This window comes from Vidua chalybeata, chromosome 3 (genome assembly GCF_026979565.1).
Source record: "Vidua chalybeata isolate OUT-0048 chromosome 3, bVidCha1 merged haplotype, whole genome shotgun sequence".
Classification (NCBI taxonomy): domain Eukaryota; kingdom Metazoa; phylum Chordata; class Aves; order Passeriformes; family Viduidae; genus Vidua; species Vidua chalybeata.
The window spans coordinates 97,061,027-97,087,325 of NC_071532.1; the positions used below are offsets into that span (position 1 = coordinate 97,061,027).

At 39.1% G+C, this 26,299-nt stretch overlaps 1 protein-coding gene across 5 annotated transcripts in view; it reads left to right on the forward strand.

Annotated features, from left to right (window-relative positions):
- RNF144A (ring finger protein 144A) overlaps positions 1–14,564 on the forward strand; it is a 62,899-nt gene extending 48,335 nt beyond the window's left edge. For 4 of the 5 annotated variants that reach the window (XM_053936920.1, XM_053936919.1, XM_053936922.1 and 1 more), the window contains 6 exons: positions 1,307–1,411; positions 1,611–1,671; positions 2,692–2,899; positions 4,710–4,857; positions 6,076–6,165; positions 9,177–13,927. In XM_053936920.1, the coding sequence (XP_053792895.1) occupies positions 1,307–1,411; positions 1,611–1,671; positions 2,692–2,899; positions 4,710–4,857; positions 6,076–6,165; positions 9,177–9,308 (744 nt within the window). In that variant the 3' untranslated portion in view covers positions 9,309–13,927. Of the gene's footprint in view, positions 1–1,306; positions 1,412–1,610; positions 1,672–2,691; positions 2,900–4,709; positions 4,858–6,075; positions 6,166–9,176; positions 13,928–13,980 lie in introns of those variants that run through there. The other variant, XM_053936923.1, reaches the window with a different exon arrangement.
- The last annotated feature ends 11,735 nt before the right edge of the window (positions 14,565–26,299 follow it).

Genomic DNA, 26,299 nt, shown 5'->3' on the forward strand with positions numbered 1-26,299 from the left:
CAGCCTTGGCACAGTCAATGCAGTCCTTCACTTTCCCAGGATGGTGGTTAGTCTGCAGCTGCATATCTTTAGTAAATGTCTGGAAATGGTAACTGAAATCCTTGTTTTGCCAGTTTGCTGCAGAGTGTGTAATGCTTCTTGTCTCCCACACAGCTGTATGCTCAGCTGGTGTCGTATCTTCATTTTACTCTGCTGTTGGTCTAGCCTCACTCTTTATTCACACATCTGCAAACAGAGAGTTAGGGATCTCGTTCTGTAATTGTCTCCAGTTTGTTTATGCCAGCTGAGCACACAGGCAGGGTGAGAACATCACAGGGTGCCCCATCCACTGGGAAGCAGAACTTCATCTGCTCTTTCTGTGTAATGCTGGGCTGCTGGAAGCTGCATGGCAGCATCAGAGAGCAGAGTCTTTATCACTCCCTTGTCTTCCCAAGAGACACCTATGCATTAGCTCTCAGCTTGATGTAGGAAGGATAGAGGTGGAGGGGAGTTGTTGCTCATCAAGAATAAGGTTTAATCTTAATTTGCCCTTGGTCAAAAATATACATACTTCTTCTCTCCTTTGTTGATAGCCGTGTTGTGCACTGCTGTGCTAGAGGCTACATTTGCAGTTATGAGTTGGGTAAAATGCTGTGGTTGCTAGGGGAGAAAAGTATTAGTATTACCAATATTTATTATTTGGTCCCCATGGAAACTCTAGTTCTTCAGGGAGTCCTAATTCTCACATTTTTCCTTTCTATGGAAAACTTACTTCTTTAACCATGAAGTTCAGATAGTTATTTTCCAAGAATAGATGTCAAGATACGCAACTCACTTTGTGTTCTAGTATGCTTAACAGATGTCTGTCTATGGGGAATTACTGCTTACTAAGATATGTTGTGGCTTCTAGTCACACAAAGATCTTTAGAGTGTGGTTAATCTAATTGTATCATGGAGGTGTTTTATTATTTTTTCTGCCTCTGCATCCTCTTTGATTTGTTCTTTCCCCCATTGTTATTTTTTTAATTTGCTGCATATTTTAAATTGATGAAAAAGTATTTGGTGAATTTTGGTTTAAGTGATCTTAGAAGTTTTTTCTTTCAATCTTTATGATTCCATGATTTGAATGGGAAATGAACTTTGTGTTTTCTGCTTAAAGGTATAACTGTAGCAAAAGCTACAAATGTTGCTCATGGCTGTAAAAGGGACACAGTAGTACCTGTTTTTTCAAAGTTTGAGTTCTTTGGATTTTCAGACTAAAGCTGTTAAAATACTGAGTGATTTAACCTTGGCAGAAGAGTTAACTCAGTGTTTGGCTCTCTTACAGTGCCTAAAACAGTATGTGGAACTTCTGATCAAAGAAGGTCTAGAAACGGCAATCAGCTGCCCTGATGCTGCCTGCCCAAAGCGAGGTCATCTGCAAGAAAATGAGGTACACTCTTCCTGCAAAGAGGGTGTTTTCTTTTCCTTACAGGATGTTTAAATCTGGCTTGCTTTTTGTGTTACAGCTTAATTGTTCACAACATATATTTTTATTAATTCTTCAGAGGTCAAACACTCTGTTTGTTTAAAATTACTAGATTATTACTGTTCCTAATTGGAATTTTTTCTTCTTTTCCTTTTTTCAACAGATCGAGTGCATGGTTGCATCAGAAATCATGCAAAGGTATAAGAAGCTACAGTTTGAAAGAGGTAACATATGTAACACTACCCATTGAAGGCTGTGAGAACGGGTTTGTTCCAGAGCAATCCTATAAATCAGAATCCCTGCCTATGTTCTTGCAGTAGCATTGTGCCTTAATTGCTTGGTCATCAGAAAGAAAAACCCCAAAGCCTAAAAAGTAATTGCTTCTGTTCTAGCCTGCGTGATTCCCAGAACTGCAGCACTCTGGGAATAAACTAAGGAAAGAAAATTGCTATGTATTATATTCCTAAATAACTAAGGGAGGGAGTGACTTCTATTTTGAGCTTTGCTGTTTAAGTTGACTACTAGTATTATAGGGGCTGGAGAGGAATACTGACCTCTTTCACAGAGCCAAGATTATCTCCTGGGTTAGCATTTGGTACAGAATTAATGAGCGATTCTGTGTGTAAAGAGACAAACACATTAAGAACATAAGCTCACTGTGTTCCTATGGAGATGTGGAATGGTGTGGCCATAGAGAACTTATAGTAAAGTTTTGCTGAGGGCAGGACCCAGCTTAGAGACCACTGCATTTAGTAGGTTTTTATTGCCTTCACTGGGCTTTGAAACATGAAATGAGTTATCTGTAAGGAGCACCCAAGAAAGAGATGAAACTGTATCTTATGCTGTTGTTAATCATGTGGTTACATTAGGATAGAGGTCAACTTGAAATAGGTTCCTACTGGGCAAGGCATTGTAAAAACACTTTCTGGTGGGTTTACCTGCATAGTATATGCTATATTTAACCTCAAGTACAACTGAAAAAAATACATCTCATTCTCAGAACAAGTCTAGTTCAGTGAATGAAAGAGGGCAAATAATTGAGACTTAGGAAACTCACTTTGGTTTGGTGCCTGTTTGCCAAGCAGGCCAGATTTATGTCAATGTGGGTTACATAAATTAAAAAGCTCCTTTTGAAAATTTGTGTCTTCAAATGCCCTGCCAGTCAACCTCAGCTGAAATGCATTGTTATGGAAGGCTGATCTTGTATCTGCCTTTGAATTTGGTTCTTTTATATCCCTTCGCAGAAGTGCTTTTGGATCCATGCCGGACTTGGTGTCCATCCTCTACATGCCAGGCAGTTTGCCAGCTCCAGGAATCAAGCCCACAGGACCCTCAGCTGGTCCAGTGCAAAGTGTGTGACATTGAGTTCTGCTCTGCTTGCAAATCTAATTGGCATCCAGGTCAAGGCTGTCAAGAGAGCATGCCAATCTCTTTTCTTCCAGGAGAAACAAGGTAAGATATTACAAAAGATAAAGTATTTAGAAGCTAGAAACTCAAAGGGGCATTTTCCTGATGTTTTGTTCTAAAGCTGTTTCCTTCACTTAGTTGTTTCTATTCTTTTAATGCTGTATTCTAAAACTGAACAGCTCTTGGCAGCCTCACTCTTTGCCAGCATTCCCAGCAAAGCACAAAGGCGCTCCTTGAACCTTTGGCCTTTTGCCCCAGTGGGAAAAATGTGACATCCAGGCAGCTCATCAGCTTCCCTTGAGAGATGATCTTGTTACTGCTGCTCTCCTGGACAATGTGAGAGTCGCTAACATCATGCCAGACAGTAATTTTTAGGATACCCTGTCAATCATCCCCTCTGCTGCACATTTGCCCTATGATCTTAAGTTCTGTTTCAAGTTGTCTGGTGGCAAATTGCAGCCACTAAATAAGAAAGGCCATTGTGTATGTGTTCCACTTCATGTCTGGGCTTTTTCAAAGATGGTGTTGCACTCCTAGGCATCATTAAAGCCCTGCCCAGCCTTGGTCTTAGTTGCTCATACCTTGTCTTCTTTCAAGCTTTGCTGTAACAGATGACTAGCTAGGATGCTGTCATGATGAGTTCCTGATCAAATACACTAACTTTGGCACATGCTTTTGTGTGTGTTAGACAAGAACTGAACATTGCTAAATTTCATGGCAAGGTAACAAACTTTATCTATTTTTGCTTAGTGTTTTGGTTGCTTTTAGGTTTTATTCCATGCTTAATTTTTTTACTCCACCGAGTAAAACTAAAAATTGTTTTTTCATTATTGTGGAGCATAATGTGCCTGTTAGCAGCATTAGGAGTTTCATATACATTTTATGTATACATTATGTGTACATTTTTTCTAGTACAGTCACCCCTAGTGTTAATAATTAGTGTTTGCCCTTTTATCCTGCTATTGGGCAAATCAGTCAATCAGTTGATCAATCATCAGTCCTGTTTTTCAGCAAATTGTTGATTCTCCATCAGTCATTCTTGTATGTAACACTGGCAGTAGCTGCAGGAATTGTCATTTATGGTACATTTTAGTTGTTAGTGAGCATAAAACCTGCATGGAAAGCTACAGAAGGGAAATAAAAAGTTATTCCACTTTTCAGCATTCCTCTGTGTTGTGCCCATTATATGAGGGAACACCTGCGGTTTTGCACAGCCTTGTGCAAGAACAGTCAGTGGTGACCCTAACTCATGAACAGTGACTTGTTAGGAGTCTATCAACAGAGACAAAGTTTAACTGAAAGAGCAATATGCACCAAAACCTTCTTGTTCTTGATTTGGAGGGAAACTCCTAGGCAGGATCCTCAAGGAGAGTGCAGACAAGTAATCGATCCCTGATGCCCTAGTCCAAAGGAGTGTGGTCTGTGGTTTTTGTGCAATCAAGGGATTGTTTCTTCATCTGAGAAAGAAAGGAGAGAAAAGGAAAATAATCTAGATGTACGAAATATTTAGGTGTGAGCTACCTGCTGCTCATCTGGTACATTACAGGAGAAAACTGTTTAATATCTATTAGTATTACTAGATAACAAAAACAAATGTTTTTTACATGGTAAATAAAATATCCTAACTTTTATGTAGACACTGTAGTCATTAAACATCTTTTCCTAGAGGTATGTTTGAAAAGCAGTGTACAGGCATAATATCTGAATAATAAAATCACTTGAATTCCTGAATCTCTAGTAATTTCTCTTTTTTTTAAGCAAAAAAGCAGGCTTACCTTCAAAGCACAGTTCTTAGACATTCTTCTCTAAACTGACACGATCATGCATTTTACTTATTTCTCACTCTCTCCCACAGTTCAGTTTTCAAAATGGAAGATGATGATGCTCCCATCAAACGCTGTCCAAAGTGTAAAGTTTACATTGAACGAGATGAAGGCTGTGCCCAAATGATGTGTAAGAATTGCAAACATGCCTTTTGCTGGTACTGTCTGGAATCTCTTGATGTGAGTACATGCCATACACTCTTGGCTCTCAGAAACTTAGAAGTTCATTGCTTTGCCGTCCAGCTGTCTCTTTAATCAATTAAATAGCTCACTAGCTTCTGGTCACAACTCACCAGGCTAGGAATTTGATAGGATTTGTGTCCTCTGTTTTACTTATCTGACCTGTGTGAATTTAGCATTTGGTCTGAGTCAGTAAATAATTATTAAAAAGTAAAATCTTATGACAGTAATCTGTTTACAATCTTTACATGGTGCCTAACATGGGGAAGGGTGTTGCTATTTTTTTTCCAGTGCTGACTTTTCGATGTTGCCTTTCTTGAAGGCATTACAGTATGAAACTAGCAATGCTCTTAGTCTGAGGATGTTTAACAAACTAGATGTGGTATGTCACTAGTAGTCTAATAAGTTTACCATTCATTGTATTCTGTGGAACAAGAAAAAGATCTGACATAGGAGAAAGAATACAGTGTTCTCCCAACAACAGGAGTTTATTGGTCTATAAGCTGCTGCTGTCATATGTTTATATATTTTTTAAATCAGCCTGTTATCATGCCCACAGATCGGAGTATATACAATACACAACATCTGTTTCCATGTCATCAGTTTTGCTTCATAACTTTGTTAACAATAGGAAAGGAAATTAGGTTCCTGAGAGCTACTCCAACTATTCAAATCTTGTGGTTGTCCCATTTGAATACTTTACTAACAATTCTGAAGTTACAGGCTTCTCACATGCTCTCACAGATAAAAAAGCAGTTTCCTTGGAACTGCTATCTTGTCTGGTTTGTGAGAGGCTGACAGAATTGATTATCTCAAAAATCTGTTTTGTCATTCTGTTCTTCAGCTAGATAAATGAACAAACTTTGGGAAGTCTGCAGCACAAGTACTAATTTTCCTTTGCTCTTGCTATATGTGTGTAAAATACATGCAGTGGTCAGCTTATCTTCTTGGATTCTCTTGCTAAACTTCATGCTAGTGTTTAAATACGCAGCTTGAGACCCTTTGGGAGAAGAATTTGTTATATATCTAAAACACACACCAAACAAACCTGTTTGTGAGGACACCTAACTGGAAACAAAGCACTTTGGAAAGGTTGGACATGGCCATATCCACTTGCTTTTACTTCCTGTGTGATTCCTGGGTTTAAGTTGTCAGAATATAGTGTTTTGTAACTTGAAGAACTTCTGTTTATTGCCTACCTTCTCATTTAATTTGTAGGATGATTTTCTCCTTATACATTATGACAAAGGACCTTGTCGAAACAAGCTGGGGCACTCCAGGGCATCTGTTATCTGGCACAGGACACAGGTAAAGCTCAGATCTTTGAAAGCTCTCTACAGGTCTACCACTGTCATAGTGCCTTATTTAAACTCCTTAGGACAAATGCTATGCCAAATGGTAACTGATGTTTGTAGCAGATAAAAAGAGGGCAGTAGCTTGGAGTGGAACAATTAGTTCTCCTAGAGAAGACCCTCCTTGGCAAAATGCCACTGATAACCAGAAAAGGTATGTTAGCAGAGCCAGTTCAGTGCCAGTCCAGGTTGTTCTCACTGAACTTGGAGGATGAACTAGGTTGCCACTGTCAGTATAATTTACAAGGAAGCTCTTTTTGCAAGGCATTTTTAGCTCTGGATCCAGAACTGGAAAGGAATTAACCTGAATACAGACATTATCTTGCTGTGGTCCCTGACTCCTTCCTGTTGGTTGGATAGAAAGTAACCCTGAAGGTTTATTAGCAGTTTCAAACACAGATTCAAACTGGCAATTGCAGGCAGTGTGGGAATACCTCTTGTAGTCTAAATTCAGTATTGCTAGACTGAGCAAGAGTGCTGGCAATAGAAGAGCTCTCTGCAGCACTTTGATGCATGCAGTGTAAATGCTAATGTGTGACTTGGTCCAATCTACTGCCTTTACAGTCACTTCAGAGATAGGGGGACATCTGTGTATCTGAGTCATCTCTTCCTAAATTAACTGTGTGCCTGGAAAAAGCTACCTTAGCTTGAGAGAGGTACTTTCCTTGAAGTACAGATTTCTTTCCATGTGAGCCTAAACCCCAGGTCTATAGAATAATTATCAAGTCTGGATAAACAGCTAAACTGAAATAAAAGGAGAAGGATCTCACCCCTCTCCTTTCACCCACACCACTGGGTGCCTGAGCTGTGGACTGGCTTTTGCTTGAATTAGCCAATGGTATCTCAGGAGGTGTGTGGGTACATTAAGTCTACTTGATAAACCTGTAGTATGAGGTGATTAATCTGATATTTGGAATCTGTTTTAAGCCACTGCAGTTTGTGCAAATATGTTTGATATATGGAATACTTGATGATCTGGTCATTGTTGAGAAAGAAGGTGATAATTCACTACTAGTCAGGATGTAATTCAGCTAAACCCACTGAAGTCAAATCAACACTGCAATTGTTTCCTTATGTTAACTTTGAGTAAGTTGTTAAGGTTCTTAGATTTATCCAAAGCAAATTGAGGTAAGTGTTTGGTTTGCTGTTTGTGGGTTTAAAAAAATATTTGTTTTGGCCAGAGAAAATGGCTTGATGCCTAGTAGGGCAGCAATTTCTTCAGAAGAAAAAGAACCAAGGAAAAAGTAATAAATACTCAGCGGGCAGTTTTACTTAAAAATAAACAACACCCCCCCACTATACACACACACAAATCCACACCAAAAACCAAAAACAGCAAAACAAAAAAACTGAAACTCGTTGATTTCTTTGATGGCATATTGAGGTTGAAAGGAAAGTGTAAATAGATGTTTTATGTTAATTACCAGTAGTCAGTCTAGTCCATTGAATATCCAGGCTTCTAGCTTGGCTCTGTCTGACCAGTGCAGTCAGCCTGGGTTGTAAAGAGTAGCATGGAAGTAGTTGCAGCTCATGTTTTTAAAGATGAGAATTTAACTTTACTTTCTGGGAAATAAATGCAAAGATTAGTAGAAGTTCCATCAGATTGTCAGCACCACCAAAAAAAAAAGAGAAGGGGTTATGAAACGTGCCCACCTCTGAAGCTGGGAAGAAATAAAACGGTCAGGGCGAGGCAGCAGGGTCTCGCCGTGGCTGGGCGGCAGGAGCCGGGATGCCGGTCCCGCTGTGCGTGGGTGTGCGCCCGCAGCGCTGTCGCACAGCGCCATCTCCCGCGGCTGCCGGCGCTCCCACCCGCCGCAGCTCCGCGGCAGCACAGCCCCACAGCCATGTGCAAGATCAGCGACACCCAATGATCCGTGGCCAGCAAAAGTGCTACTGCATTGTCCCATCTATACCATGGCTAATTTAATATTTGCCAGCTAATTGAAGTGGTGTATCTAGCCCTGACTAGAAGAATCCTTAATGAGTGCTGCACTCTAATTTCATTTTGCTTTCTGCTGTGAGGTTTTTTATTGCATTAGCATTCCACTCTTGCCATCATTATTCAAAATTATTCACAGACACTCTCATGTGAATAAATCTAAATTATTCTCTTAAATAATTTGTGGGCATATCGTTGCAGCATCACTCTTACAGTTGCCTATGGCAAATGGGAAACTTTCTCAGGCGATGAAGCTCACCTTGAATGTTTTTTAAAATAATTTTCCAAATCTAAACTCTGTAGAAATTACTGCTTTGTTGCAATGACCAGTTAGGTAAGTCTATGGTCCTCTGCTCATGCTGGGAAGGAGGTGATCAGTAAATGTCAATGAAAAAGATGCACTTAAGAGTTAGATCATGTGCCCTGAAGCAGCAGCATGAGCTCAGGTCTGACTGCGAAAAGCCAATGCATATGCAAAGTCCTGCTATAGTCCATGGTGTTAGTAATTTGTGATTGAAATTCCCAAGCTTGAGTGCATGCTGGTGGGACTTTGTGGGGTTCTTCCCAGATTCTCTGAATACCACCAACACCTTGACTAATTCTTCTGGAAGCTATCTCCAGAAAAAAAGGGAACACCTGAAAGTGGAAGTCTTTTTTTGTAGCCTTGATTTCAATATTTAGTATTTAGGTTTGATCAAGAAAAGAAGTAGTGATTTGCTTCATTAGTTGCTTGAGATATAAGAAGACTCAAAAAGGCAAATAGCCATCTACATCACCTTGCATGATAAAACAGAATTCTGTGGTACAGTTCTGACAGGAGCCATAAGACACGAACATTCACATGACTTTCACTCACATTTTCTGGTCTCAGGAGCTAACTGTAGTATACACATGGGCAGTTCTGGCTCTGATAAGGTCAGTGGCATTTGCTGAGGTCTTTTTGATGAACACAGATGATGCAATGGTGTAGCAGACACAGAATCTAGGCAATGCTATCCCTGACACAATGCTATCCCTTTCTCTTACAGGTGGTAGGCATTTTTGCAGGATTTGGTCTTCTACTTTTGGTGGCTTCCCCTTTCCTTCTACTTGCTACACCGTTTGTTCTGTGCTGCAAGTGCAAATGTAATAAAGGAGATGATGACCCTCTACCAACCTAGACTGAGAGAAGATTGAACTCATCACAACATGTTTTGATTTTACTATTGCTGTTATGGTTCCCTCTTGCACTTACATTGCTGTAGCCTTACTTGCCCCATTCTGCTTTTCATTGACACAGTCTTGATTCCAGGAGTTGTTGTTACTACTGTTGTACAGATCACTTGATAACAGACAAGGAGGGCAATAGAAGGCAAGTTTGGTGCTAAAGGGAGATCACAGACCTGGGTAGCTATCTGAAATTAAGAGGTGATACTGGTAAAAATAATGCAAAAGTGCCGCCGTGCGTTGGTGCTGCCCTGCTGGTGGACTGGGGACTGTACTGAATGACATCAGCAAACCAAGCTGAAAAAGCCTACAAACTTTTGCATATCTGTTTGCTTCCAAATATGGTGTCTTATTCCTGCATGTTTGAGTTGACTATCATTTAAATCTGATAGTCCACTTCATGTGACTTTATTACACATCTGATTTTGTTAAAGCCATCACAATGTCCTTTTTAGTACCTACTTTTTCCAAGTATAACAAAATTAGTAAGGTGCATATAGGCCATCCTATGCCTTTCTTGAAATCTGGGGAGGATCAGAGGGACAAAGTTGGTCCTGTTGCCTTCCACGAATTTTATAAAGACTTATAAGAAATTTGTTTGATTAAAAGCTACATTTTGAAATTAATTGATGAAGCTGTAAGGTTGAGTGGTGACACAAACCTGCTATTTAATCAAGTTTCTTTTAAAAATACATTGATGGTATTGCTTACCCCTGGACCACTAGTGTTTTTCTGAATTGTTATTTTTTTGCTATTGTTTAGGGTTCTGCTACACTTATAGGGCTATGTAACTTCTAATCCAGGTATCTTAATCTTTTTATAGATACATAGATAGATATATATATATATAATCCTATTTAAACCAAATGTGTAAATAGCTGTGCTATTGAATTATTTTGGAATTTCAGAATAGCTTGCTTCTGTCTTTAGGACAATTAATAAAAAATACAGGACTAACTTTATTGTTTAGCAGACGTTTGGGTTATCAATGAGCCTTTCCTTTTAAATACAAAAAATATATCATGGTTATCCCTTTAGTTAATATGAAAATGCCTGGGATATTTGTGGAATAGTTTGCATTTAAACTCCATAGCCCATTTTCAGAGATAGTATTGTATGCTATGTGGTGTATTGTGCTAATAACAATACTGTGACAAAATAAGTTTTTATTTGAAAATTAATCACTTGATAGTTTTGCAGAATTCAGTGCTCTGTTTTCAGGGTAGTAAAGTGTGCTATTCAACATACTACATCATTGAGGTTTCTCTTTAGAAATATTTTTTTGAAAACCATTTTGCTCTATTTTAAAGCCAACAAGAATTTGACTAATAACTTCTTGCTATGAAATGTGAAGCACCTGAAACAATGTGTATGACTGTAATATGAAAGAAAACATTATTTTGAATGGCTTGTGGACCGAAGTTTTACTGCATTTTTTGTTCAACATTAATTTCTGCCATTAGCAATGTACTGACATGGAGGAATATCTTGAAGCCAGGATTACTTTACACTGAAAATGTCTTAAGATCCTTAAATGCATCTGCTTCTGACTGCTGTCACAGGCTGGGAATATGTTTTCATATCTCAACCATTAAAAAATTACTCTTTATTGGCTTTTGGTTTACACTGTCTATCTGTTAAATAAAAATATTGTAGGGCACAGTTTTGAAAAGGCCAATTTCTTTTTATAAAACTATTCTCCTCCCTTATCTTCCAAGTTGAGTGCTATCCAAATTCAACTGTATCTAACCATAGATTTTAACTCTAGGAGCTGGAGATTGTCTGCAATTCACTTAGTTGGTTTGATTTTAATGAGTTCAGCCTATGTAATGTGAATAAAAAGGATAGCTTGTTTCCAGCAAATCTGCTCTCATATCTTCAGATTGTTTATGGCAATGCACACTTCAGATCTTTTGTTATCTGAATATCTTGAGTATTTTGGCTATCTTTGTTATTAAAAATTTCTTCAAAAATATTGTAGGGAAATCTGGTAGTGCATTTGATCCCTGTTTGCCAGTTCCCAGGGGTCTGTGAAACACTTATGAGTTCAGTAGGCAGGGAGGTGCTTCTCTCCCTCTGGCATCAGCTCAGTCCATTTCCCAGAGGGATCCCAAGCCACGCTTCTGAGTTGTCCTGAGTCATAGCTTCACTGTCCAGAATTAGTGGAAACCCTTCTGCAAAGGACAGCTTCCTGAAGGTTAGCTTGAACTATGGCCTTTCCTTCCTGGCCCTGTACTCCTGTTTAACTGGACTAAAAAACCCTGGACAAGAGGATGTAAAGACTTCATGGGTTCTTAATTTTCTAGCTGGGGCACTGAGGGGTTTTGCTGTATTGTGGCTGTGACTGATGACCAGCTCTCCTGCTGGGATCATAGTAAACAGGAGACATTCACTGGCCTGTAAACAGTATTGAGTGTCCTGGTATGAGGAGGTTTATTTTCTCTGTGCCTTTCTTGGAGAATTTATGTCAAAATACAGCAAAACTTGACTTTTCCAAAGTGCTGTGCAACCAGTTAATAATCAATGTCTGAATTAATGCATTTCCAGATTTAAAAGAAAAAAGAAAGAGAAATAAGTTATTTGCAAATACAGAAATTTTAAAATGATAATTTATAATTGATACTCACAGGTAACATATACAATCAGAAAACTGTGTCAGTGTACCTCTGATCTCAACATACTTGAATTGCTACTGGTCATTTTTATGACACAACTTTTGTTTCATGGCCCAGCTGTTGGAATAGACTATATGCCTACATATATTTACCAAGTACCTAGCAGTCTTTTCAGGTTTGCTAAATGTCATTCCATCTGTATTCTCGGGGATTTTTTTTTTGTTTTTATTGTTGTTATTATTTTTACTATTATTATTTTTAATGCTGATTTGGTTCCAAAGTAGCAACTTTTGGTGGTGATTTATTAAGTTCAGGGTGCTTTTATGTTACAGCTTATGTTGATACTGTGACATTTAATACCCCAAAACTCAATTGTAAATACATAATTTTAAACTCTGACATTTAAATCCCCTGCCACAGGAAGGGGAATGTTTGTTTCTTTGTCTTTTCAAATGAAAATCTGTTACAACAGCTATGGCTTTTTGGATTTGCACCAGAAAAATAAGTATCACAGCATGATTTCTGCTGCATTTTTATGGTTATGCTGTTATTTAGGGGGTTTATATTCACACAGAATCATAGAATATTCTGATTTGAAAGGACCCACAAGGATCAAGTCCAGCCCTGAGTGAATGCCTGTTCGTAAATGTTGTTTAATGGAGTTTGTACAAATACATCATCTGCATGTTCTTCTGGGATGTCATGTCTATGTGGAGTCACAGCTCCAGAGGCTGTGCATCTCCCTAGCCTTGCCATTAGTTGGGCTGAAGCCAGTCCTGAGAGAGATCAGGAGCACAGCCCACTTCATCTTCAATGGTGGTAGTGTTGGGTTTTCCCCTGTGGCACTGGACAAGTCACTTACCGCCTTTTATCTCAATTTAACCATCTTTTAAGTGAATGGACCAGTGTTTACCTCAGGAAGGCTGTGAGGGCAAATTCATTGGTTTTGAGACTCCTCAAAAGTTTGTGATGAAGAATTATATATAAAAGATAACTGTAGTTTTATGTTAATATTTCAGTTTTATTCATGTTGCTATTCATCCTGAAGCCTCCTACTACTGACTTTAGCATGTCAAGATTTTAGGATACTTTCCCCCACATACTAAGAAGCATGATCTTTCCTCAGATACTCTGGTGCATAAATTAGGCAAAATCCCAAATAATAGCAGACTGAATCAACTCTCAGTTTACAGCTGAGCTCCTGACATGCAGAAAACAATCAAAATTAGTGAATAGCTCTCATTTATGGAGCTGACAGGATAAAATATCCATATGTGAGAAAAATACAAACTGTTTTTTTTTTTAGATTGTTATGGGCAGGAAGATTAGAATGAAGTTCTGTGCATTTCATCTGCAGGCCTTTTACTGTATAGGAATAAATATTTTTCATGCAGGACATTATCATTCCAGTGAGGTGCAGCATGCATAAACCTTTGTGCAGGTTTGCTTTTTTAAAACCAAAGTTTGTACATTTCATGTACATAATCTAAAAGCCTGAAGTAAACAAATTACAGTTGTTGATGACAGTGATACTAAGGACATCAAAAAAGCCTGCATCAGCCCTTAATTGCTAATGCACTTGTACTAAATAAGGCATGCTGTTTGTGTTTAGAGCCCTGTGGTCTTCATTATTACTTTGATTTGTGTATATCCTACAAGAATTCCAGGAACATTAGGTACAGGTACATGGTACATAACTGAACCTTTCTTGTTCATTTTATTATGATGTATTTTAAACTTGTATAGGGATAAGTATGAAGGAGTCATGCATATGTATAGATAATGTATTTGACCAGTGTAAAAATAGTTCTGTTGATGTATTTGAAATGTAAGTGCATTTTGTGCCACTAACACTGTGATGTATAAAGGAGCTGTTGAATGCCTTTTAATGTGGTGTTTTGTACTTTGAATCATATTGGAGAGTTTAATTTGTAATTTCAATAGATATTTTAAATGAATGTGTTTCCTGTGATTCTTCTGTGACTTTTCCCTGTGCTTCTCTGCCTCTCAGGCCTTTGGAGAAAGCACAGCCTGTGGCCTGGAGACCTCCTGCCACAATTCTGGAAGTAATTGTGGTTTCTGACTCACCATCTTCCAGATTAGCTGAAAGAGAATCTGGATATCTCTCGGAACTAATTTGATGCACAGCTGCATCCTTGATCCAGCTCCAGTTGTAGTCCATGGATGGATGCTCTCGGCAGGTGAACGTGCTGCCCTAAGGATCATTCTGAGGTGTGTGTATGTTCTTGCACCATGGGTTTAAGTCTGGTGCAGGTGGCTGCAAGCAGCTTGTACTCTCCTCAGGTTAGTGTAGAAACTTAAAAGTAAAGCACAATCTCCTAAATAACCGAGCATATTTAACTCTCTGACAGTGGTAATGAGTTCTCATGTTCTTGACTTCATCAGCAAGCAATTTGCATTTTGCCTAAACTTTAATTGAGAGTGTAGATTTTTCTTTGGTTCCCACAGTTTATTTCTCACTTGCTAGGATACAATTTGTCTATACCTGTAAAAGCACAGGCACAATTTCTTCAAGAAAATGATGTGCATAAAAAGAATATGTATATATGTGCTTTTTACCTGACAGCTTTAGAAAAGGCCATATAATAGTTGCTACTAATTTCTTCTTTCATTTTCATGGAGCATAATGATTTTTCTCCATAAAGGTAAGAGCAAGTTAGATATTTTGTTCAATTAATTGGGCAGAAAATAGTGTCTAAAAGCCATAAGGGGTTTTGACCTCTTCTAGGAGCAGGTATTGTTAATAATGATCTTTCTGCTTGCTTCTGCTTCTCCAATATTGTTGCTTCCAATTAATGAGTGTTTGGTGTTGCAGTTTTCTCTTGGAGAGTAGGGCTATTTCTCAGTCTTGTGCAATATCTGTGTAGTTTAGTGACCTTTGGCTTCTGGGCAGTGCCTCTACTTCTCTACCAGGTTCAACTTCCCTCGCTATAGAAGGATTTTCTAACCTGTGCCTTTCAGCTGTGTTACTGGGTTTCTGTACAAGAAGTCTGTCATCAGAGAATCAAGCAGTGCAGAAGTCAGGTGGAGTAACAGTCATCTGTCTAAAATTAGAAAATTGGAGTTGAATTCTCAAGTGCAAACTTACAGCACATGTATGTTCTAGTAAACAGTGTCCAGGATCATTCAGTTGCCAGAGCTGAACCACATCCATAGTAGTAAGTTCTGTTAGGAGAGACCACAGCCCCAGAATAACTCCTGAAGTGTATCTGGGCAGTGAACAGAAGAGTTTTGCTCAAAATCATGTCATTAACTGTCTTGTAAGAATTGAAAGATTGAGACAAGAGAATTGCACAGCACAAAACCCTTGTGCTAGTTCTAGCATTCTGCTTGTCACTGTGATGCTAATGGAATTGGTATTGTGTACGCACACATGCATGGGGGATAGTGCTAGAAATTGCCACTACCAACTTGTGAGCACAGTGCATCCACAGCATCCACAAAGCACCTTTCTTCTTTTTCTTTAATTGAAGATCAGCTAGGAAGTTCCTCATAAGAGATTTTGTGCCCTGGGTGCTTGACCTGTCAACACTGCATCTATATCAAGAGTTATTTTATATAGGATATATTGAAACCAATGAAACTTTCATTGATTTTTGGAATGACAAGTAAGGCTATTTTGTACAAGGAAGCCTTTGCTACCCAGATTCTGTGCTCTGGGAACCAAGATTCAGCCTAATAGTATCTAACATCACTTAAGTATGAGGTGTCTTGACGTATGCGTGTCTGGCCTCTGGTGGTAGTTAAGGCAAAGACACATCTCCGAGTTTTTGGGACATCTCCCTTCCCATCCTATGCTGCTCTTGGTAAGGTTGTTGTCTAAACAAATTAGCTTTTTTAGCCTCTCAAGCTGCTTCTCAGGTGTGGGTTTTCTTTTTCTCATATCCTTTGATGACAGAAGTCTAGACTGTCCTTGTCCAGGCATATAACTTTTACATGGCTAAAACTGAGGACAACAGTCACAGAGTGCCTTATCACAAGGACTGCTTCCAGACACCAGGGCAGAACTGGGTGCTGCAAATCAGAACCAGGTTACTGTGTATTTCCAGATGTCTGTGTGTGATGTGCCATATACAAAATGTTAACACATGTGCCACATACAAAATGTTTAGATGCTGTAAATCGTACAAACCAACTCACACATGCAAGCAATGGAAACGCATATAAAAGACTGGAGTCCTGTTCTTTTGTGGTGTGTGACAGAGAGAACAATGTCAAGTTCTGTGTGCTATCTGTGAATTTATTCCCATATTTTTTTTCGGTTTTAAAGCCAAAAATGCAATTAACACTGTAAGCCAAATAAAGAGAGCCCTTGGGAGTAAATTGTAGGTGTCCTAACTCAGTGCAGTATTCTGAAATCTGGATCTATATGTGTGTGTGTAGCTGATGTGTACTCTATTTTTATACACAGTATCTCCTTAAATGTCAAATGTGTCTTCTAGTCTGTGCACTCATATATGACTGCAGGAAGAAGAAATAAGAAATTCTGTTGCATAATTTGGTAGGAAATGCAATAATTTAGCAGGTTCTGTAGGCCTGATATCCTCATACCGGTCTAAATTAAAGATGTTGGCTCAGCCATTCCTGAGATCTCACTGCTGTATGTTGTTCTTGAGAACAATTACCAACAAGCACACATTTTATTTTTCCTCTTTGCTCCCTCAAAATGATGTTTTGGTGGGTGGCAGAAATACTTGGGCTGCTGCAAAATCCTGAGGTCTTACTGTGTTTTGAGAATGCTACTATCGCTTTAGGGGTTAGCCACAGGACAAATGCATGAGCTTGTGCAAAACAGCATTTAAAATTGCCTCGGCAGAGTGCAGGGTTTCTTTGTTTTTATGCCTTAGTGAATTCATTTTGTTGAAGTCCCATGTAACTGCTGCGAGGTGTACAGGTCGACTGAGGGATTCCTGAGTTGGAATAAACTCTTCCAGCTGCCTTAGCAAAGTCTCTGGGAAGGCTGTTCCGGGCTGTGAGCGGTGCTGCCGCCAGCCAGCAGGGAGCAGCCGCTGATCACCGCAGCTCAGCGTGGGCTGCCTTGCAGGAGAAATCCCTGGGAGCCAGATTTCTACCTTGAGCTTGTAAAGTCTGTGCTTCAAAGCCTCCGCAGAGCTAATGGTAAAGATAGGGCTAAAAATAACGATGTTATGATGAGCCTGTTCACACTGCTGGGGCTGTTCTAGTCTCTGATATTAACATACATTATTGCTCCTGTTCTCTGAGGGTGTGTAAACCTTTTCTGACAGGGAAAAAGACCAAGTGTTAAACTTTCAAAAGCAGATATAGAGATGTTCCACTATACAAATGTAAAATGAGAGTTGCAAACCAGGGATGTCTTTCAAAATACAGAGTTCAAAAAACACTGATTTTACTGGGAGAAGAAGGGGGAACACTAAAATCAGTTGGTTACAAACAGAGTAAGATTTGGCTAATAACACTGCATCTTCTCTATATTTTATAATGGACGGATATTGTAGCTCAGCCAAATTATTCTTTTCTCTCTTCCTACCCACGCCTGCTGTTGTATCTGTGTTCTCTAATACAGATGTTCAGCAGAAACAATGCAACTGTCCAAACAATAACTCCAGCCATCTATTCAGCAGTCAACATGTTTGGCAGGGGAGGCAAGATGCAACGGGGAAGTTGTGAGTCCTTCTGTCTTTACCTCTCTATTTATATACATTCCAAAATTTGTGTGTCTTCCTACCCCTGCCCAGCCACCAAGTATATCTGAGTAGACCAAAGTGAAAAGTTGGTTTCTCATATTTTTTGTGGACTAGAGGTTTGTTTCAGGACCTGCCAATACTAACAGAAACTTTAACTTTTTTTAAAAAAAGATGTAATGTGCAGTCCTGGCTGCCACCATCTCCCTGACAAAATTCCAGGGACTCCTGTAATTTATGCCAATTACAGCCTGTTAGGGGTGTGTTTGGAGCATGTTTTTGAGCTGAATCTGTTTTTCCTTTTCAGAACCTTGAAATTTTCTCAGGTGAAGCAGAGCAATTAGAGGATTGGGGTAACACAGTGTCTCTTACCAGACCACTAACGCTTTCCTCCCACCATATCCATGCATTTTGTTTAGCAAATTTTCCCAGCCTTCAACATCAACCAGGGGGCTACAGACTGAGAATCTTCAAGAGTGCAGGATGCCTCCAGCCTTTCAGTGTTCCTTGCAGCTTTTCCTGGCTTCCTAGGAGCAGGATAGTGTTTCTAGGTGAGAGTATTGAAGAATAGCCCTTGAAAGATGCAAATCGAAGGGGAGGGGGTGTGTGCTACTTGCTGTTTCCCACAGCTGGAATCAGAAAGCAGAGACATCCAGAGCAGCAGAAGGGAGAGGCTCTGAGAAATTGCACCTTTCTCTGTTTCCTCTACCTATGCTGTGACTAAAATGTACATTGGTGCTCAGTGCAATCATCCTTACCAGCAATTTTTATCCTTTGACTTGTGATCTCAGGATGTACTGCATTGCATGTTCTGCAGTCAAGTTCTAGCATTTCCTAACTAAGACTTGGTAAGGGAGCAGAGGAAGGTTGTGACTGAGTTAAAATGCGAGTGCTTTATATGAGAGCTGACCCTCTGACTCAGCTTTTCCTATGCCCTACGACTGAGAGAATTAACCCAGATATTTTCTCTGCCATTGTACTGTGGAAATAAACTGAATGTGAAAAGCTACAGCACCTGCAAGCAACATCCTTTGTCCTTAAAGAGGGATCCCAGGGCTCCTTAAACCTAAAGAGTTCTGTTGGGTGCAACCATCTCTCTTTCATAGCTTTTAACATTAAGGCTGAGAAAACGCCTTCTGTGCCACAGTGTCTGGCCAGAAGCTGCAGGGAAAAGCTGTGGCTGTGAGGGAAAGGAAGCTGAGAAATGCTTGAGGTTGCAGGAACATTTTTTTTGAATCACAGGATACCTTAATGATCCTTCAGGACACTCAGTACTTAAAGTCTTTGATGGCAACCTCAGATGTGCAGCCTGTCAGCACAGCTCTGGTCTTGCTCAGGAGACTGTGTCAGGTGGGATTTGCCAATAAAGCAACTAACAACGCACCAGTGGAAAGGTTTTATAGAGCTTTATGTATCTGAGTGTTCAACAACCACATGTGAAGCACTACAAACAAAGCTCCTGGATACAAGAGCACTCAACATGTCAGTAGGGAGAAGAAAACCTTTTTCTGTTAACAAGAAAGTATCATAATCTCTTTAAAAGCCGTAAAAGCAGTGACAACATGAGGTTCAGAAAAAATTTCATTCCTCTCTAGAGTATCCTGTATGTCCTTTGTGTACAAGAGATTTTTCCACCTGAAGAACTCATTCTCTCTGGGCTTCTCTGAAAAGCTACTGAAGGCTCAACATAAGGTTTGTCTGAAGAGTGTGTGGGTTGTGCGCAGTGCTCAGGCTAATTGCTGCCCCTGAAGCAGCTGGAAGGGGGTGGTCACAGAGGAATGTTAAATGAAGGTAGTCCACAAAGATTAGAAAATGTGATAATCACTTGATTTGTCAGGAGTAGAAGCAGGAAATTTAAACAAATACCTCCAATTCATTATTATTTCCTTCAACAAGCAAAATTTCAAAAGATATCTGGCATGTACCCCTCTCCCACCTCACAGAGAGGAAAACATCTCTTGTGTTACTGCTGGCTTTTGTTTCACTATTTTCTTCCTATTTTAAACATAAGAAGCAAACCCCAAAATTTCAACAAGCTCTTGAGTACTGCACAATGCCTGGCTTATTTCTTTTCATGCATGGTGTCATGGCAACAGGAGGAATTCAAAATTAATTATAATCCAGGCAAGATGGGCTCTACTTATATTGTGTTTGATTTAGCCTGGCCTCCTGATTTATTTTTGACAAAGCAATATCAGAGGTGCTCTTTGCTACTACGGATTTTTCTTTGTCTGGTAAAGATCTTGTGGTCAATAGTTTGAATATGTAGTAAGCTGCCAGTGAAAATTGAATTATTACAGAGATATGAGACAAAAGAATATTCAAAAGGAAAAGCAGGAAGAGGTAGTAAGTGATTAAGTGAAATAGATCTTGTTAAACTTTAGAAAATTCTGAGAGTAAAACAAAGCATGGTCTTTTTAACAAGAACAGCTTCACAACTATTACTGTTAACAATTTCCCTAAAAAGATTTGATTTATGACTTATTAATCAGATATGAGAATGTATTTAATCTGAGAAATGCTCACTACCTGCTTTGATAAGGTGGTGCCTTAACCTGAAAGATACCTTGATGGTACACAAAGGGAACTCAATAAAAATTCAGTTAGACTTTGCAGCCTAACAGATGGTTTACTTCCTCATTCAAAGTCAAAGTACTAAATTAATTTTTCTCTTCTGCTCTGCATTGCTAAAGCGTCATGTATTGTATAGTTTTTTATATAGAGAAGACCAAATTCAATTTTTAACCATTAGATAGAATTCTTACACCTGGAAAGCTGTCTCAGAGCTGTTTGCCAGCTCTGGCAAACCTGCAAATCTGTACCAGCAAGTCTATTTTGCACTTCCACCTGCAGCTATACTGTGCATCCTGTGAAGGACCAAATGCAGACTAAGAGGCCCTGCAGCAGATTCCTTCAGCCTCAGTTCTGCATAATGCAGAAATAGTTCCCATGTGATGTGTGAGTGACCCATTTATGAGGCAGCTTCTGGAAAATCATAGGAGGTGTAAAGACATTAATCATAAAGAAAAAGGAAGTTCTGAATTATCTATGTCCATCTTTTTTGGCTTTTGAGTGATAAACATCCATGTCTGCAAGTTTTTATTCATTATGATCACCAGAATCAATATGTTTTTAAAAAATCCTGAAACAAATCAAATCTGAGATACAGCACAATCTACAAAAGTAGGGTTTTGGAATAAATAATAGACACAACAAGGTGTTCAATTTTATTCTTTGTTTGTACAAAATATTTTGCATGTGCCTTAGTTCCTTTATGCCAAATCAGTCTGACTCACATGTTTTCAGTATAAGGTAACCAGAAACAACCTACCATTGACTAAACAGAATAGTCTCTCTTTTTTTTTTATAATGAGAAAGAGGAATGTTTTTTTTATTAGCATGAAGAACTATATCTATCTAGGTGGGCAAAAAGCCCCAACAACCTATATTCAGATGTCACAGTGCATTCAGTTCTTGACTTAGTGAAGAGTAAAGGAGATCTTTAACTGAGCTGATAACCCACAGAAGATAGGCACTCAGCAGTCCTGCAGCTTGTGAACATCACTGTTGTTCAAGCCTTTGCATGCAGTGAGAGGTACTTGGCGGGTACTTTGATCCTAAGTTTCTCCACACTTACTTACCTCTGGGGTCTCAACACGATTTCTAGAGCTATTGCACAATATGTACTGATGACTGGAAATTCTAGAAGCTAATGCCCTCCCAGACTGGCATCAGGGATCAGTGGTATTGCATAAATAACCTCTTAATAATGTGACTAATTTCTGTCAGAACAACAGGTAACTCATTTCAACAAGTGAGAAAGAACATGTGGGAAAACCAGCAAAAAAGCACTGAACAACATCTTGATATGTCCTCCATGCAGTGTTGAGGAATTGATCCACTTACCAGATGGGAGAGACAAGTCAGGCATGTTTCCTGATTCTTTGGGTCCACATATGGAGCATCAAAGATGTGAACTCATATTTTTTGAAAACAGAAAATTACTCAGTTCAACAGAAATATTTGGGGAGTGTAGACACTTCACCAAGATGCAGGATGAAAATATTCTGGTATGTGATGCCACTTTAGTATCAGCTTTCTGAAGAAATTTGTGAGGCTAAGGGAGAGTGGGTAAGAGACAAGGAAATAACCAGACTTACTAGTCCACAGTTACTCTGAGGAATAGTGCTTTCCTTGTGGCTCTCTTACTGTGGCTCTCTTTCAGTGTTTTGCATCCGTAATGCCTGCATCCAGCACTGGTTATAGATTATACTGGAGGATTTCTAGCATCTGAATTGCTCCAGCATGTTTTCAGATAGTTCCACAAATTACTATTTCCATTTATTTTGGATATTGTTTTAAATTACTCTGTTTTCTTTTATGCATGGCAATAATGAGACACAGGTTTTGTTCCATATAGACTGGCAAGCAGGCAGCAGTCAAGCGTCCTGATGTGTACCAGTAAACCCTTTCTCCCAAAACTTTCACTTCTGAAAAATGTGGTCCCAGCTAGTAAAACAGTGAGACCTTGCAGGCAGCTGAAGAGAGGCTGTCTGTTTAATCCGTAGTTAAACAGAAGTGGGAAAGCAGTAGGAGCTCAGTAACATCCTGGATATGAACAATGTTATGTCAGCTGAAAACTTGGCAAAGCAGATTGATGTGGGGGCAAGGACAAAAGCGTAAAGTATAAGGAGAGAATTGTCCAGCAGAGTACAAGAGGGTGCTGTACTTAATAAAAAAAAAAAAGGAAACACACAGCAGTATAATTAAAACCAAAACAAAACCACTTCACAAGCCCATCATGCAAATACAAGTGAAGGAAGGAAAAAAAAGACCACCAAATCAACTAAGTGTAAAACATTTATGTGAAAAGACATACATACTTTATTTCATAAAGTACCTGTGTAGAAAACCTATTTCTACTGTGTTTAATAAACTATCTGTGTAGAAAAGTGCATATCAGGTTCAGTTTACTTCTGCTATGCAAATCTGCTGAAAGCAGGATGCTTTCCTTGATGGCAGCAGCATTCTCACCTGGCTGAGCACAGACTGACTTGCCTTCATTCAGCACTCCAACCAGGGTCACTGAAGAGAGGCATTTTTCATCATTGTACTGGGCAAATTCAAGGGCCAAACACTGTAATACTGTAATTTTAGCTTCTTATAGCTTAACATTTAATGAGAATTAGATCAGTATAAAGAATGATGAAACAGTTCCAAAGGCATCCATGGGAAATTCTTCTCAACCACAATGAATAATACTAAATGAAAAGAGTTTAGAAATGGAGGGGAATTTGACCTTGGCAGAAGGTGGACTGAAATCAGAGACTGGCACCCTTTTAAGGGTATTTTTCCAGTCAGTATTTTTCCTGCCCAAGTTAGAGGTTAAGCAATTCTAGTAGGAAGTTGATGGGAGCCAGAGACACCATTCTCAACCAAACAATGTGCTACTGATGAAAGGGTCAAACTCCTCAGGGGACAGGGCTGGAAACTGCTGCCTTTTGTAGACTAGATGTTTAGGTGGCAGTCTTCGCTGGCCTTGCTGATAGAACCTGACATCTTTCCAAAGAAATACACCTGTATTCCACCTTTGCAAAGTTTCTGACCCTGATTTTCCCATCCTTTCTTTCTAAGAACATTTTGTTGTATTCAGCGTTGCACGCAAATACTGTGACCAGTCGAGAAATCGACCCAAAATGTAAACACAGAAATAATTTGTTTTATATTATTCAGCATCTTCTCTTCCTTTTTTTCTATGAAACAACCAAATCATTAAGTATCTTGGAGAAACTTCTGATTTTTAAGAACAGTAAAGGAATCTACATCAAACAGCAGTGATGGCTCTAGTAGTGGTGGCAAACATGCACCAAAACCTTGCAGTAACACAGCAAGTTTCCATCCCACTTTAGTCTGGAGACTAGGATATAAATAGCAACAGTGAAAATTTGTCCAAAAGAAATAGATATTTACAAGACAGCCTTATTTCTTCAAAATCTTTTGCTCTCTTCCTTTTACATACATGCATGCAAGTTTCTAGGATTTACATTTGATGGGCTTAATTACTAAATTCTGAAAAATTATTCATTCATTCCTTGCACAGAGCTGTAATGAGGTGCCCAAAACTGAATTTCTCACACTGATTCTCACATTTTTTATCTCACCCAAACTGGATGTCTATAAATTAGAGCTACACAGCAAAGCCTCCCATTACATCCAACAGAAATAAACAGTTCCCTCCAGAGGAGGCTTATCTCACAAGTTATGCAAGTTTTAGACTGTGTTTAGGTTGGTATCTAAGAAAAGTGAGATGAGTTTAAATGCTCCCTCTCTCAGTCCACTGATGTTGAAGAAGCACAGGGTTGGTTTCCCACAGCCCAGGCAAGCTTGACAGAAGGTTTTTCTCTTCCCAAGAACCAACACTGGAGCTTGTGGGATACTTTTCCACATGTACATTTAACAGCCCCTTGGAAGTATCACTGTAGTCACTTTAAAATTGCAGTCTGAGATGAGTAAGTTTTACCTGCTTAAACTTCCTGAGATAAATTTGTTTCTGAGAAGTCCTCTATGTTTGTTTTTGTGGAACTGGTTAGAGGGTTGTGTTCCTGAATGCCTGCCTCTCATTTTAGTTTCTGAGCTGACAGGCTAGACTTGCTGTTTTCAAGTGTTATTTCTGTGGGGAAAAAAAAAGTCTAGAAATCTCTTGGGGAAATGCAAACAGCGTGTTGGACATGCTCTGTATTTCAGCAATTGAATTCCTGAGGGAAGTACCTGATAGTGGAGAAATTAAAACAGTGAACTTGATACAAACATATATGAGAAACTCAAAGTGAATTTGATTAAGAGTAAAAATGCAAATAGTTTAGCTTTTGTGCCTGTTCTGAACTGTGATTAGAAACAGCTGAATTATCTGTGGGGGACACTTGCCTAAACTCAACTAAAACATATGGGGCCATCTTGGTGACTCTTCTGTTTATAGTTGTTCATATCCACCAGGTTTGCAGTTGTACCTTTTCCACATAGCAGTTCACTACATAAATCCAGGTGTAGCCCACATATTAGAAGATCCATATCAGGACATTCACATTTTAAATCAATACCATTTTGGGTAATACTCCTTCTTTCCATTCTCTTCTTTCTTCCAGCATAACTGCAGAACACTGGTGCCAGAAGCCATATGTCTTCACTTTGAATACTTCTATGTAGTCTATAGTCTCCTCTGGTTTATTGTTTCTGACTGATCTTTGTTTTTAGAGCAATTCATCAGTTTAAAAATAGATGGGTGTGATACTTTCAAAAATCCCAATGAAGGATGGTTTCTTACTGAAAAATGCTTTGATGTTTTCGTATTGAAAAATGCTAAATAATAATTCTTTGTGTGGTGTGACTCTATAAGACTTGCTTAACACAAGTTAAGCAGTTTGGGCAATTTGATATTCCAAAATAGTATTTTTTAATGAAAATGAAGTTCAAGAAATGCAGGTCAAACTAAATTCCCTTACTGTTGCCATTATTGTATTTTTGGCAAGTCTTACCTCTTAATGTATTTTGGCTGAAATTGAGTCTTGCTTGTGTCTTATATTCACTTTTGTTTGAAAGCATAATCTCCTAAATCTGAAGGCCATGACCGATGATATTATTTCTGGAGTAGTAAGACTTAGGATGAAACATCTATTTTTTTTTTTAATCTTATATTTTGTGCTCTAAGTCCCTTCCTAACTCAAGGTGACAATGTTCTGGGGATCAGAATGAAAATTCTATTTTAGTCACTTGGTCTGGGGATTCTACAATTAGTGGCCTACAAGGACACTACTGCCACTACTACTGAAGTATATGTGGCATTTGAGAAAGGTTCTGCTATGTCCCCTGCCAGAATCTGACTTGAGCAAATGAGATGTCTGAAGAATACACCCCAGCTCCTGGCTGCACAGGAAAGATATGTGCCTGTTTGAAAAGTGGAAGGGATTTCATCAGCCCTTTTCTGTTTGGGCATTTCATTTAAAATTCAGATAGATATTGAGTTTCCACCTGAAGACTGGTCAGACCTCAGCCAGTTATTTTCATCTGCAGCTATGCAGCCCCTGAAAACCTAAACAGTAATCTTACAGAATCACAAAGTCATAGAGTGGTTTGGATTGGAAAGGATGTTAAAGATCATCCAGTTCTAACCCGCCTGCCATGGGCAGGCACATAGTCCACTAGACCAAGTTGCTCAGAACCCCATCCACCCTGGCCTGGAACACTCTCAGGGATCAGACATCCACAGCTTGTCTGGTCAACCTGTTCCAGTGTATCACCACTCTTACAATAAAGAATTTCTTCCTAACACCTAATCTAAACCTGCTCTAGGTTTGAAGCCACTACCCCTTGTCCTGGCACTACATGCCCTTGTAAAAAGTGCCTCTCCAGCTCTCTCATAGGCCCTCTTCATGTACAGGACGTCAACTATAACTTTTCCAAGTTATGAACCAATAGTTATGGAATAATTTGAAAATAAGTACTTTACATGGCTAAATCAAAGATAATCTCAAAATTCTTCTGGCAGGGGTTTGTCATCATTTCCTATCACCTTTTCCCACTGTCTCAGGCTATCCTGCAATACCTGAAGAAAATCTGCTTTGCTTTTCTCAGAGCAAGATGTTGAATGGT